The following is a 16,053-nucleotide window of genomic DNA, read 5'->3' on the forward strand; positions in this document are numbered from 1 at the left end:
AATATTTCAAAGAATTCCATATGATAAAGCCATAGCAAAAGGATTGGTCTTTTCAAATAAACTGTCCTTTGTCAACAGTGTTTTCTAACTCATGGAGATCTGCCTTTTGATTTTAGATCTCGCTCCTCTTCCTTTTCTGAATGGCGGGCTGAACTTGGGGCCTGAACACATTAGGGGTTCAGACGCCTGGGTTTCATTTCTGGCTAAAACATTAATGTATGCAGCACAGGGAGTCTCTTCACATTTTCTGTACAAAGGAGTTTTCCATACGACAGGAGAGGATAATAGCACTGGCCCTGGCAACTCCTCCGGAGTTTCGGGAAGCCTAATTAATTAACATTAGTACTCTTGAGACATAAAGAGCTATTTAAGTATAAATCTTAATTATCATGATTAGTATGAGCCTATAGCCAAACCAGACTTCATGGTTATTTAAGTCAGAAAAGCAGGTGGAACTTCCCTCTCACTCCCAGGACAAGAACTGGGTACTGACAAATGGCCTGAGGGGCAAGTAGAAGGGGGGATTCTATTTTCTTAATGTTACTCATTTGGAGGAATTCCCTTTCTCTACATTCTTTGGCCTAAATACACCAAATCTAAATCTGCCAGTTCGAGGGCAATTCTAAGTGCTCTAGTTCATCCAGACGTCATGAATCTTTTCATAAAACAGCACGAATAAGAAGCTGTGGGGAAAACTCTTCTAGTATTTATAGTTTGTTCCTGACGCGAATTTTGCATAGGAGACAACTGCTCCCGAATTAGGAAGCATAAGTCACTAACTCCCACTGCTTGTGTGAATGAGCATTCTTGAGCTGTGACAGTCTTCCTGAATGAGTGGGCCATAGAGACACTCTATGTACTGCCTAAAGAATGGGAAGGTTTAAACCTAGGGTATTTTATCATCTAGTGCTCTGGCTAGCTTTGTTTCAAGCCTAAACAATTAGTCACTTGGGTAATGATTTCCAAAGGAAAATCTACTCTTAAACAATCTACGTGTTCACATTCATAGAACTATCTGACCTTGAAAATTCTTGAAACGTGTGCTACCTTATTAGAAGATACTAGTAAAGGCTCCAGGGTTCTTCCTCATCACATTCACAATCAACATGACATTAATTTCTGATTAAAATTCTACTTAAAAAGACACCCTCACCACTCCTATTCTCCACACAGCTTTACACACATTTTCATGTTCCTAAGGAGGATTTTTCTATATGTAGGATTGAATTCCAATGACAGCCACATAGTGGATCAATTTCATCTCACACAAAGCTTATTTTTGGCCTGTAAGCTAAATAGGATCCAGTAGAATCTTTGGAGAATTCTCAGATAGCCCCACACTTTTTATGAGTGCTCTGCTTTGCTCTCTTCTTTTTATGCACTCTCCCAAGCCTCCTTAAGCCATGCATTGAAGTCATCTTACATTTGCCACACCTAATTAGAATACATTTTAGTGCACCAATTGTTCTATATTTTTATCATTATTACTATTGATATCCTAGAGGAGTCAGTGTGGATGCCTGACAGTTCTTCCAGGGGATTCTCCAGGTTCTACCGGGCAGAACTACCCTTGCTGCTTGGAGTGTGGTCCAGGACCTGTGGCATCAGCATCGTTCGGGAGCTGATTTAAAATGCACAATCTTAGGCCTTTCTCCTGACCAACAGAATCAGAATCTTCATTTTAACAGGAACCCTAGGAGATCTGTATGCTCGATAAAACTCTGGTTTGTAATGCCATAAGAAGTCTGACCAAAGGCAAAAGGCCCCAACGGGCACTAAGGATGGAAATTTACACTGAAACATAAAGCAAGCCTAAAAATAGTTAGATACCCAAATACTGAAGGAAGTGGGTAGTCTCTGATAGAGGTTGCACACAATATTAGGGGTATGGGTGGCAGATGTTTTCTGTTCCCAGTGACCTCATTCCAAATGGTAGGAGAGAGGGAAAGCGCTTAGACACCAGAGAGGGCTTAAATTTCCCTACCCTCTCTAGGAACCAAATTTTGACTTAGTTTTCACCTTAGGGCTTCAAGTCTAGAAAATTCACATAGTCGAGTGGCAGAGTCCTGAAGCCCTCCTCCCTGGGCAAGCCCACCCACCTGGATGGGGGAGGGCAAGGCCAGAGCTGAGAGAGAAACAGTTCTGGGCAGAAAGTTTCACCCTGGTGGCCACAGAGTATAAACACAAAGGAGGGGAGGAATGGGTTCCTTCATATCATTCTCTCAGTGCCTACTGGCGAGAGAATCACCCTGCAGAATTCACAAAAGAAATGGCTGAGAGCAGGATCCATGTGCACACTGGACTTTAAAAGGCCCCAAGCAGAGAGAACGAGGAAGGACTTAGAAAGGATTTTCTTTGGGGAGAAATATTGGCCTTGCCACCACCCCACCATGGGGTTTCCACGGCACCTTTCTGAGAAATCGAAACTTGTTTCCTGCAGACAGAAGACTCAGAGGACAAGTGCCTGACACCTGCCAGAAAAGGCTAAAGCAGTGGTAAAATGCAGGTGACATTTAGGTTAGACTTGTATACCCAGAGGTATCAAGACAAGGGATCATGAGGGCTCCTTGAAGAACAGAGGGAGGCAGCGTGGGAGAAAGTCAGTGTGGGGAGTCTTAGGTCCTGATAACAGGACCCCCTGGAGGAGCAGAGGGACCCCAATAGCACAAAGCTGCGTTCCAGGGGCTGAGGAAGGAGTTGCTTCCACCAGCTGGAATAAAGATGTGTTTGCTTCTGTTGTGGGAACTACAGAAGAGGGGACTGCAGAGAGCAGAACCTCCAAAGAACCTGTAAAGGGATCTAGGAAAAAGGTCCATGAAACAGTTCTAAACATACGCAGGTCCCAAGACACAAAGCCACCAGCAAGCACACTTCCATTCCCCCTGGGCAGCACAGGGGCTGAAACCTCACTAGCAAGCGCCAGCTCCCAGCCCAGGCAGCCCACCTGGACTGGAGGAAGACAGGAGACTGGCCCTTAAATCTTAGTCTAGAGTTTTGATTTCTAACTGAAACAGGACATGCTATTTCTCAACTGAGATTTTGTCTGCAACCTAAAATGGCCAAAGGATTGTCTGTTACTCAACAATGAGTGGGAAAATCTTACTCAGGTCTGAGCTCTAATTCAGACCAGCAACTCTCACCCTTCGTTGACCTTTGGAGTCACTGGGGATCTTAAAAATACAAAATGCTGAAGTCCAAGCCTTGTCCGAGAGCCGCTTAATCGGAATTGCGGGAGGTGGGCCCCAGGAATGTGTATCAAAAATGAAATAAAATAAAATAAAATATTATTCCCATTTGATTTCAATGTGCAACAAGGGGTCATGTGCCATTGTTCCAGTCATCAGAAGAGATTTCTCTTAGTGAATAAATTTTAAAAGAACAACAAAAAACAAAACTAAAGTGAAATGAGTTTCATTGTCACAAGCTGTGCCCATCAGTATGTTAGAAAGATAAACACTATTATTTTCTAAATTTCATTTTGAAGCCAAAGGTTATGTTTTATGCTTTGACCATAACCCAAAACTGAACAGAGCTAATGAGTTCAGTCTTATGTGGGACTGAAATGATCAATTTAGTGTTTGAAGTTTAGAAAAGCCTTTCCTCCCTTTCTCAGTTACTAGCCAAGTTGCCAGGGATTAACAGATGGGAAGGCTTTGGCTTGGTAGCTGGGGTCCTGCTGACATCTAAAGATCTGATAACACCTGTCCTTCTCCATGAGCACCCTAGCTGGATGGGGTGCTGCAGTCTGCAAGGTCCCGGCACTCTGGAAAGACATTCTCTGGGAATCTCCACTGCCTGCCCCTCACCGTGTGGATGGTACCCTCGTGGCCTGGCTGATGCTGGCTAGAGGTCTCTGTGCCTCCTCCTTTCTCCCAGTGAACTGCGGAACGCCTGCCACCACCTCCGCTATTTCCATGCCACGCGAAAGTGAAGGCAGTTGGGACTGCAGCTATGTTCAATCAATCTGTCCTCTTCCATGCTCACCCATTTCTGTTCTAGGGACTTTTTGGTTTTGTTTTTGTTTCTGTTTTAATTTCTTTCAACTCGGTTCATTCTCAATCTCCAAATAGAGAATAAATTCCTAAGCAAGGTGACCTTCCCATGGAAATCTCAGTTCCGAGCTGAACAAGGAACACACATGCCAAGGACAGCAGCGCTGCCATTTTAATTCCTAGGGCTTTGTATGGAAATGCAAACATACTTCCCGGTGATACCAGGCTGCCGGCTGCCTCGTGAGCCAGGAAACTCACAATGTTAAAGAAAAAAAAAAGGGATCTCATCAAAACAACTGAGAAAATACAGCTGAAACTTTTTATCAGAAATATTTGAAAAGCTAAACTTCTTCATCAATTACTATATGATGACTGCAAAAATACAGAACAAATATAAATACAAACTTAATCTGTTGTCCTGAACTTGGAATGTATCTTTAGACCAGCAGGGAAATTACATACATATATTTGCTATTTGTTTATTTTACTTTAGTTTTAAAAGGGAAGAGAGGAAAGGAATCAGTTCTAAGAAAGGCCATTATCTGTATGCCATGGCTACAAATCTTGTAAATACCCACAAAGATTCTATCACACAAGCCAAGTGAGGTCAACCTCTAATTGGTCACACTGGTTTATGGCCCACAAGGGCCATTTATATCTACTATCACTCTGGGCCAAGTCTCTTTCATTTCCACTTTCATTTATTGCTCCCTGATAGCTGGTCCTTAAGTAAATACTTAAAGACAAAAAACAAAATCAGTCTTTTCTAAAAGCAGATATTTATAGTTTAAAAACTTGATAAAAACTAACAAATGAACAAGAGGAGAGGAAAGAAGGGCAGAGTACATCATTATAAAGTTGAGCTTAATTTTTATTTTTGATAAATGATTATTTCTTTTAAAGAGAATATTTGAGAGATTCCAAGTTATTCTTACACCAGAAAACAATTCTTTCCTATCACTAGCTAAGTTCAAACTAACAGAAATAATTGATAAAAATGAGGCCACAGGGATAAGATGAGTTAAGCTCTACCAAACATTGGCCCCATACAGAAATGTTCAAAACAAAAATACATCAAAATCCTCCCTAAAATAGAAGCTGCTGACTTTACATGAACCGAACTGTGCATATATCAAAGCACATAGACCATTTCTGAAACTTTTAAATACCCGACCTTCCCCCTGCATCAAGTTCACCTCCAACGGTTTCAAAAGGCAGTTGGCAAAATTGAAATAAAATTTGAAGTTTGGTTAATAGTAATGTACTGATGTCAGTTTCTGAGTTTTGACCAATGTACTGCAGTAATACAAGATATCAACAACAGTAAAATCTGGGTACAGGGTAGCTGAGAACTCTCTTTTGCCTTTGCAACTTTTCTGTAAATCTAAAATCATTCACAAATAATAAGCTTCCTTAAAAACAAACAAAAAACAGTTGTCCTAAAGCAGAGTCTCTGAGTTTAACTATAAAGCGGAATCCCCTAAAACATGCTGGAAAAAAACACTATAACCTAGAGCTATACTACAGCAAATGTAGCCAAGCAGCTAAACTCAATTAAGAGGAAGAATTAATGGAAAAGACAGCTGCCTGGGCCGTCTGGGTAAGGCATCCAAACACAGCTCGTTTTCTATACTCCTGAAAGGCTATTTGATAATCAAACATATGGAATTCAAATCACATTTTGAACACTCTAAGGAAACGCATGCATTTGCATAGCTGTTTAATAAGTACCAGGATAACGGGAACACGTTACGTAGTAAGAATTGCCTACATCACCTTTGTCCACGGAGCGGCCCTGTGAGACACAGGAGTTCATGCTTCCTAAGCAGCCCTTGCCTCACAGGCCTCCAAGACTACTCTCCCTCTCTCTGCCAAGCCATCTTTGTGTGGCTTTGGTTAACTCAGAATTATAATGAGAAATTCAATTCACGTACAGGTCCCGATATCCAAACACAAGCCTCGGCCTTCACAGTACAACAGGTCTTGGGGCAACAAGACCAAGCAAGTAAGAATACTCCATTGAACAAGAGGACTTGAAGCAGGTAAATGCATGACAGCTATGCCTGCTGTTACTTGGACTCACACTAAAATCTTGCTGCTGGCCACAGAACAGATTTTTGATGCCAGAACCTTCTTTTTCCCACCCCATTGGTCAGATGGAAACTATTACCTAGAAAACAATTCGGGATCTGATAAAAAGGATGCCTTCATTCAGTCAGTCCAGGTAAGAAAAACATGCCAGGGAACTGCTTTCTCATCCAAGGATGAGCTAAGTAGGATTTTGAGTTCCAAATGGATAAGGGGCTAAAAAATAGATCTTAAATAGTTCAGGAGCCAACCACACATGGTTTTCCTGCTCACAGTTTTGCCTGGGCCTTGCCATTGGCTAGAAAATCTCATTAAACACTTGGGATAAAAATAATATGTGGACGTCATCAGATCATTGCTCAGAAGTATTCATCCCTCTCATCTCCTCCTTGGGAGAACTAAGTCCCTGCCCCTGGATTTGGTGTTGGCCCTGTGACTTGCTTTGACCAAGGGCATATAGAATGAAGAGACCACATGTATTCCCGAACCTAGGTCTTTAAGATGGCTTGTATATTTCTAGCTGTGTTCTTGTACTCTATACTCGCCATAGAGAGCAGACTTCCTCTGTAGCTGCTGCTGCTGCTTCTTCGCCCTACATTCTGAATAAGAATACATGGGACAAAACTGTTCCTGCTGACCTACAGACCCATTAGCAAGACCAGGTAGGTCAAAACGATGAGATTAAATAATGATGTTGTAAGCCACTGGGTTTTGGTGGGGTGGGGGGGGTTGTTGTACTTATGATTTTGTCCATATTTGAGTGGTAGACCCTATCCTCTCTCCAGATGCAAAAGCATCAGGTACTCACCACCATCAATTCCAGGCCAGCCCATGAAGTGAGCAGAAATCTGCTTCTCATCTTTCCCATACTCGTTCTTGGCTACTAGCTTGTAGTCCCCATTGTTCATGTGAGTGGGATTATCCAGCTGGAGGCAGCCATGGTACTCCGTGTGATTTGTAACATGGATTTTAGTACAGATGTATTTGGACTCATTCAGTATTGCCCCGTTATAGAACCACTGAAGCGCTGGTTTGGGGTTGCCTTTCACAGTGAATGGAATGCACCAGTGGTGGTCTGAGGTTGGAGATTCGAGAAATGTGATAGTTGGAGCAACTAAATTGAAAAAGAGAGAGTTAATAGCATCAGAAAGCTCAAAACATTTCCCCATCTCCAGATTTCTGTCATCAATAGGGGGTTTTATTCAACCATTGTTTGGTTTAAGAAAACACACATGACCTGCAACCCTGGAATCCATCAATATTTTGTATCATCATCAAGGCTGATATAATTCCCTACAGAGGGCTTCAGAGAGATTTCCTTCCTTGCTCTGCCAAAGACCTGTGCATCACAGTTATTTTTCACATCTAATCAGTGTGGGAACCAGCTCCAAACAGATCCCAGAGAATTCTGACAGAGGAAAGGGTTCAATTGAAGTTGACTTTGGTTTATATGCCTTGATATTATATAGATTGATCATCAAAACATTGAGGGCCACTATTTTTAGAGTACTTCACTAAATAATACAAATAATGACTAAGATCTTTGGAAATCTTGCCTGCAGCCCAAGTCTCACATAAATTATGCAAAACAGTTCAAACTGATCAATGCAGTAAATGTGCCTACCGATGCTAATTGATTTCACTGATTATCAATAGTAAATGCTCTTTAAAAGCATCACATTTCATTATAATACAGTGGGTTTTTTGGCTAGGATTTCAGATGTCAATGTTTTGATCCTTTTAATGCTTGAAATCCTATCTAAACCTGGACAGATTATTTGAACATTAAATATAAAGCATTTTATGCTTTGGAAAACAAATGTTATCAATAGCATCTTGAAACAGAGTCATTATCCTAAGTGCAGATATTAAAAACTCCTTATATTTGTTTATTTTAATGTGGTCTGACTTTGATAATTATACAACCAAGGACTAGAACACACCTTTGAGACCTAATGGCATCATTTTTCAGATAAAGAAGCTTAAATCCAGTGAGGTTAAGTAACTTGGTCAAGATCACTGAGGGCGGCAGATCTGAAATAAGAATCCAGGTCTCCTGATGTCTAATCCAGAAGCCCTACCCCGCATGCACTGCTTCCTGGTTGTGTGATGCTCCTCTCATAGCCTGATAACTAGTCCGCTCTGGGTGGGGCCACTGCAAAGGCTGTCTCTGTTGTTAATACCCTCTATCACTTATTCCTTCTACTCCTTATCTAAGCTTTGATAGGAAAGGTTAATTCTTCAGACCATGGCTCCCACATAAATATCAACATAAACTGAGAAAATTTTGAATTTGCATGTCTTTATTTGTAAGTCTGTGTTACAAAAACAAGGACCACCGTGGGGCAGGAACCGCACTTACCTTCCTCCCACCAGCCCAGGCCCCAGTGCCCAGGACACACTTATTCATTCCACCGTACTCAAATAGATTTTGGTGAGGTGTTGATTTAAGGACATAAAGTCGGAAGCTGGTTGCATATGTTTAGGAATAACACTAACTTCAGGCTTCCAGGAAGGTCAAAATGATGAGAAATTATGAGTCCAGTACCTACTGGGCATAGTGGTAGTACTGCCATTGACAAAAGATCGTGGTTGGTGATACCAGTCATTCACTCCAACAATCACATAATGAAGGCCTGCTACAACTGAGTGTTAACCAGGGTCTACATGTGTGCAGTGTGTATTCGTGCATACACACAGGCACACTCGTGTTTTTCTCATCCAAATCCTAATTCAAACAGAGTAAAACCTCATTAATTTATACCATGCCAACACAGGATTTGCAATGATGTGAACAGTATATGTGATTTTTACTGAATTCACACTGAACACTACAACCTGGAGTTCCATTACAACCTGGAATGTTAAGATATGTGTCATGTTATTTATAATACTGAAAAATAATGCACATATGCCTAAGAAGCATTAATATCCTCTATTTTAGTTTCAATGTATACAGAAATTTAAAGCAGTTATAATAATAAAAGATGTTTGCAGTTGATAATAATTTTCAATAATTTAAGTAGGACTCCTCCAACCTTTCCATGGAAACTTGATGTCAAACTAATGAGGTTTTATTGTATCAACAGCAAAAGTAGGTGTTTATGAACAGCCAGCCCCATTCTTTAGGTATCAAAACTTTAAAAGTTAATATTGCTTTTATACAGAAAAAAAAAATTAGAAACTGGTTTATCAGAATTTAAACTAAAACTTATGAGGAAGAGAAGGATAACCAGCTCAAATATGTTCTATCAAATAAAGACAGGGGAAGGCACAGAGGACAAGCTTAAGATTGAAAAAGAAGCTTAAGTGAAAGACAACGCATGAGAAAGAGAGATTAGCAGAAATAGAACAAGTGGAAGAGGCTGATAACATTTCTTAATTAAGTATGCACAGAACACTGCATACACTTTTTTTTTTTAACACACTTAAGCAGCACCCAGAGTGCCCCAACAACAAATGTAGGTGTGTCCATGATCATTTGCTATTAAAAACACATGCTGGTCTGATTACGTACAATGCACAGTGAGGTTCACAGAATCTTGATCTTCTCCTACAAGATTTTCTGCCACACAAGAGATTTGCTTTCCACTGTCATCAGATGAAATGTTAGTTATCCTTAAGGAGCCCTGTGTGTGGCTTGTTTCATTCTACAAATGAATTAACAGACAAAGATAATCTTTGTTAGGAGTGATCCCAAAGTGACAAGATTTGGGGTTTCTTCCCCTGACTAGAGAAAATAATTAGTAACATTAGAAAAGGCTTCCAGCCTAATCAAGCACAGGCAAAGGAGTAAATCAGAAGTTGTTCTATTTCTCTAGATTTCAATTGTTTAATATGTGAAATTAATTTAATCCTTGAACGCCTACCTACCTTCCTCCAAGGGAAAAGGAGATTCACTCACCTTGCTCACGATGATACTAAAAGCTCACTAGAGACATAGAGTCTCTCCAGATTACTGGGTTTATGTAACTAAAATGCAAACCTGCAATAGTCTTTGTTAATTAAGAATAAACATAAAGATACACCAAAAATTCCTTGTATGTGGCTCTATAAAATATTAAATGGTTATCACTAGGTTAATACAACCTCAAGTTCTGAGACACTCTCTCATCTGTCTATGAACGCAGAGCCAAAGACAAGCCTTACCATATGTTTGGAAACCAGATTACCGACATCCCAGTACAAATTCGGAACTGGATCGCCCGCAACAGTACAAGATAACGTGATAGACTTTCCTTCCTCCACAGTGAGGTTAGGTGCAGCCAAATTTGCTGAAGGCAAACCTGTGCAACATGAAAAGTAAATGGAGACACACACAAATAAGTGCATTATCAAAATTATAGCAAAAAGTTGAAAACTCTTTATGCTTTAAAATTAATGATTATCTACTTTCTGAGACTGGTTTATGTTGATCTGAAAAAAGTGCCAGGTTGACAAGCTTTACAGATTTAATGTGAGCCAAAAATGTGCAATAATAAGATTATTAAACAAATTGTACACATATCTTGAAAATACTATTGCAGAATAACTTTTTATTTTAAGACACTAGTTTGTAGAACTATGTCATCTACTCCTTTTTCTGTTCGACAGTTACCAAAACAGGTATCATGTCTGTGGACCATCTTAGCTCCCCACCTCCTTCCTTTCACTTTTTTTTAATAGTCATGAACAAAACAGTGCGATGCATCTACCTTTTTTGCATGAATCCATGTTTTTTTTTTGCATTAAGTAACTCACAAACCTAACTCACTACCCGATCTGGTTTTTGAGAGAGTCAGACTATGGAAAGAAAGTGTAGCATCAAAGCATTTTTCAAAGACATGAAGCTTGAACCATGACAGCATTATATTTCCAAGCTATATAAGTCAAAGTTAAATATTATGGGTAAAATTGATCATCTTGTTTATGATATGATGAAAAAAGTTAGATGGATCCTTTTCCAATGAAAAGTTCTTTTGTGGAAAAATCCTGAGAAAGTATTTATTATCCAATAAAATTTTCAGTATTAAACATTTAATACTGAAATGTTATTAAACTTATAAACATTTTTCAGTCTTTCAAGAGCATCAATTTAATACTTTTATATTTCAAAAACCAGTTTTCCTTTTGATGTTGCTATCACTTCACTAAACTATCACATCTACTGGGTGTTTACACTGCTTTTAACCATATAGGAATCATAGTATTTTTCACATGAAGATAGGTCTCAGAGAGTGTGACGATATGTCAGGTCCTGCCAGTCAAGCTAGTTAGTCCCTTGCTTGGTATCAGAAGCTCTGCTTGGCACTACATTCACCCCAGCAGCTGTGTCCCATGGAACTATGACACATGATTAACTGGGGAGTAACCTGGAGATCAGAAAAGGCAATTCATCTTCAACAGCCATTAAATTGCAATTAACCCACCCACCTAGCATTCTGTGACCCATCAGCTTCACAATACTATGTATAGACCCTTTCTTTATGATGCTCTCCTTCATGACAAAGCCATTATTCTTTATTACTAAAACCAGAATGAAACAAGATTTACACAGCATGTCTCATGGTATTCCCACCATTGTCAGAGGACTTCCCAACAGAGAGCAATATTATGTCTTTCATGGCATTTCAAAAAGGCCCCTAACACTCTGAGTTATACAGGACAATGAAGCAAATATGAGTGATCAAGAGACAGTGCAGTTAGCAGGAATGAGGACTACTAGATCAGGAGTCAGGAAGGAGCCCGAGACCCTAAATTTGACTCACACCATGTAGTCTTCAGTGAGTCATTTCCTCTGTCCCCATGTTTTCTTTTAATTTCTATAAAATTAAGCTGTTCATTTAGAATATCTAGCTCTGGGTTCTTCTAGTTCCAATATTTGGTGACAACTTGCATGACAATTAAGCTTTCCAATTTATTAAGACGTTGTCAAGGCAAGATATAAGGGCTTACTTAGTGAAAATTCTTAAACTCAGTGGTATAATCTAGGTCACTTTTTAAAAACTATATATATATATATATATATATAATCTCAAAATATATAGTCACAGAATTTGAAGAGACTGTAATTCTATAAGACTTTTTTGAAATATTGAATCTACTTTGTGATAACAGTAGTCTCACTTCATCCATGTGGCACTATTTTCGCCCAGAGGCACTCACTCATTTCATCTCTTAGTTCTTTTCTGGACATTGATCCCTACATCACTAAACATCATGCTTACATTGCTACTTCTTGATTTTTTTCTGTGTTAACATTATCTACTGACTTCTCACTGCGGAAGATAAGGCTCACTTTCACACAGAAGGCCAGCTCTCCCCGCATAGTATACATTCTCAGTCTTCATTTTCAGTCTTCATACTCTTACATATGCTGTGAAGTTAGGTTGTCTGGATGTAAAGTTTATTATAAAAATATAAACCTTACAAACAGCTGAATTATCATATGTAATAATTATGTTTTATCAAATTCAAGAAAGCACTAATTATAGGCTACAACACTGTGACATTTACCACTAAGAAAGAAAAAAATCATGCCAACTCAACTATGGTGCAATGTTTTCTCACCTTTTAAATCTCCTATTATTTTGATGTTGAACCTTCTAGATACCCCATTGAATTTTTTCATCCTTTATTTCCTATGTTCCATTGTTGTGTCTATTTGTTCTACTTATAGGGAGACTTCCTCAGATTTATTTGTCAAACCTGCTTTTAAGGTTTTCATTACTCTGTCACACATTTAGTTTCCAAGGCTCATCTTTTGACCCTGAATGGTCTGTTTTTACAGGTGCAATGTCCCTTCTGATTTCTATGGGATATTAATGATAATTTCTTATTAAATTTCTTATCTCCATATCAACCTTGTTTCTTGTAGCTTTTTTTTTCTTTCTCTGTTTGATTGTTTTGTGTTTGTCTTTTATATTATAAGATTTTTCTCAAACAGTTGGTGGTCTTTGGCCATTTACACATCCATAAGAATGAAGTATCACAAGCATTGCATATTTATTCACTGTTGGCTTCATTGGCGGAAAATATTATTAGCCTCCTTACTGAGTACTCCCTGATGTCAGTATTATTAAATCATTTTGGGGAAAGGACTGGTCAAATCATTCATATAATGTTCTTTCAGTGCTCCGCTTGGGAGCAGAATGCTGGAAATACCAATATTCAGTATGTAAATCCATTATTTTCTTATGGTTCTCGCAGCCTCAACTCTATCTGGAGATCCTCAAGACCTTTGTTTTACGCTCTCTAGAAGATAACCCTGCTGAGGAGGGAGGGGTGCCGTCACCTGGGATGTGTGGAACAAAAATGGGATTAGCTTCTTCTTAAGACTTTCAACCAATGTCCTGTGTTTCGCTTTACCTGTACAGTCACTTGGTGAGCCTTGTAGTAAGTAGTTCTGCAACATAAACCAAAGATCCCCTTGCCTTTCTCCACTGCCAACTTGGTAACCAGCATTCTCAGCCTTTAAGCTAGTTACTACTCATCCATCCATTCTCCAGTTTGCAATTAATTTGTATAATTTGTTGACTCCTCTGTCATCTTCTTTGTACTTATAGATTTATCTGCTGATGCTGCAGGACTGTGGCGTGAGGGCCTGCCATGGTGCTTATTCTGAAGGGATGAGCTGAGGCCTTCACAGCCAGGAACAACGAATGGAGCTTGGAGACGCCCCTCTTGGTACCTCAAGTACAAACCTACGGGGTAAATTTCCTACCTTTTATAAATGTATCTCTTAATTTAGAAATTCTCAGCAGAAAAGGGTGAAAACAAAGAGGCTCTTAGCAGAGAATCCAATGCCATAATCTTAATTTCCCCTATAATATCTAATAGAATTTTCTTTAGGCCTAAGCTTATATAACTAACAATTCTAAAAATGTTTATTTAATCACAGTAACAATAATAGGATTTATTGGGCATTCACTAGACAAGATATTCTTCTTTAATACTTGAAGTTTTTGTTTTATTTAATCCTTATAACCAACCTTAAAGTTAAGTATTTTGGCCTCACTTAATTAATGAAGTCTATGAATTTTGGGAAAGTCAAATCTATCTTCTAAAGTTGCCCAAACCTTTATCCTGGGAACTGAACCCCATACTCAGGGTCTTCACAATTACACTATACTACCTCCTCAAAGCGCATATATCCATTTTAGCACAGACCATAAACACCAATACATACCCATGATCTAGGGATTTGGTTCATTTAAAAGATAATTACATTTCTATTTGTGAGGGAAGAGTGAGTCCCTTTTATTTACAGAGAAACTGTATCACCTTGTCATAGCAATTTCCAAAGGAATCTGTGCAAAATTGGCCAAGTCTACATCTTTTAAATGTAAAGTCTTCCACAAATGAGTAAGCATCTGACTCACGTTAATTCTACATTAATATGCTGGCCAAAGGCTTAATAGTGGAAAAAACAATCTGTACTTGAAATATCACTTGAGGCTTAATTAGCACAATAAAAATGAATTGTGAAGCATGAATAGCCAAGGCAGAATAAACCATTTGCCAGGCACTACTTCCTGGCCTAATAAGATTTGAAATAGACACAAGAACAGAGCAAAGCTCAGCAATGCTTCCAACTGCTTCTAGCACTGCTGTAATGGGATCCTGATTTAAGCTTCAGAGACATCTTTCTTTGCATCTGAGAAACTTCACTGGAGATAAGAGATGGCCCGCTGCCCAGGCAGACAGACACCTTTATGACAATGTCTCTCGACCAGTGTTCAGGAAAGACATAACAGCCTGTAGACTTCAGCAGAAAATCATCAACCATCTAGTGAAAAGGCTGCTTTCTTTAGACTGGAGTTTTTCAAACTTTAATGTGCATATGAATCAGCAGCAGATCTTATTAATAATGTTGCTTTTTTTTTGCAGTAGGTCTGGGTTGGGGCCTAAGCATCCATGTTTCTAACCAACTCTCTGCTCCATAGACCACACTTGGAATGGCAAGGGTTTAGACAGCAGATGAGACAACTGTTCACTCAGCTTTGCTACATTACATGACAGGGGGAAACCCCAAAAGTGTGGGTGAAAATTTAAAAAAAAAAAAAAAAACCACAAAAAACTTCCATTGACCTTTTATTCCCCAAGCTTATTTGAGTACATAGCATGTCTCTGTGGTATCTTGCTGTGGCTTTATTTTTATTCAAAATAATTTGACCAAATAAAACATATACACATATTTAAAATCAGGTGTAAATTATACTTAAAGCTAAATATTCATATTGATAATAACAACATTAATAGCTAATATTGAGTCAGTCCTTTCTATGTACTGGGCCTCATCTATTTTCCATATAATCTTATTTGTCAACCTTGAAACTCTAGAAAGCAAGTGTCATTAATAGCTCTATTTCCAAGTGAAGACATTAAAGCTTATGAAGCGTCGCAAGTAGACAGCTATGAGTGGGGGTTGGCTCTGACCCACATCTGCCTGTCCATGGCCTTAACCAATACATTGATTGGCTGATCCTTTACTGGCCTCTTCCATGCCACTGATCCCTTCCATTAGCGTGTACTTCTTGAGAGTTGACCATAGTGATTAATCCCTTTGTTCACTAATTCCAATGCAGGGTCTCACTTTCTAACAATTGAAGCAAACTTATCTCAAATCATTTTGGTTTATTAAGTAGGCTTTGTAATAAATGAGATGGAACAAGTTTGGGTTTTATTTTTCAATATCCACCCATAAGTCTGAATAGAGTTTTTTTTCTAATCTCATTTTAGTGATCCTGAGCTCTGTTCATTTTGTTTTGGGTCATCACTCTCTGTGTATAAAAATATTCAAGTAAATTATGATTTTTGTCTACTTTCTGTCTTCTCTCTTCTCTTTTTCTGTCTTCTTGAAATATCTTCCAATTTCTTTGCCTCTAATCACATATATTTCACCCCCAGTAATGACGCCAGAATGAGCCTGACCTATTCTGAAGAGGCTGCTTTACATCTGGTTGCAAAAATGACAAAATTAGCAAAGTGACCG

The 16,053-nt window shown here is 39.0% G+C and overlaps 1 protein-coding gene across 9 annotated transcripts in view; it reads right to left on the reverse strand.

The window, feature by feature from the left end:
• The window catches only part of NTRK2 (neurotrophic receptor tyrosine kinase 2), a 330,058-nt gene that overhangs the window by 270,606 nt on the left and 43,399 nt on the right, over positions 1-16,053 (reverse strand). For all 9 annotated transcript variants that reach the window (XM_054582954.1, XM_054582952.1, XM_054582953.1 and 6 more), the window contains exons 9-11: positions 10,230-10,366; positions 9,598-9,730; positions 6,889-7,194 (exon numbers count right to left, since the gene is read on the reverse strand). In XM_054582954.1, the coding sequence (XP_054438929.1) occupies positions 6,889-7,194; positions 9,598-9,730; positions 10,230-10,366 (576 nt within the window). The remainder of the gene's footprint in view (positions 1-6,888; positions 7,195-9,597; positions 9,731-10,229; positions 10,367-16,053) is intronic.

Source organism: Pteronotus mesoamericanus, unplaced genomic scaffold (genome assembly GCF_021234165.1).
Source record: "Pteronotus mesoamericanus isolate MK-2021 breed Mesoamerican mustached bat unplaced genomic scaffold, CSHL_Meso_final contig_73, whole genome shotgun sequence".
NCBI lineage: Eukaryota > Metazoa > Chordata > Mammalia > Chiroptera > Mormoopidae > Pteronotus > Pteronotus mesoamericanus.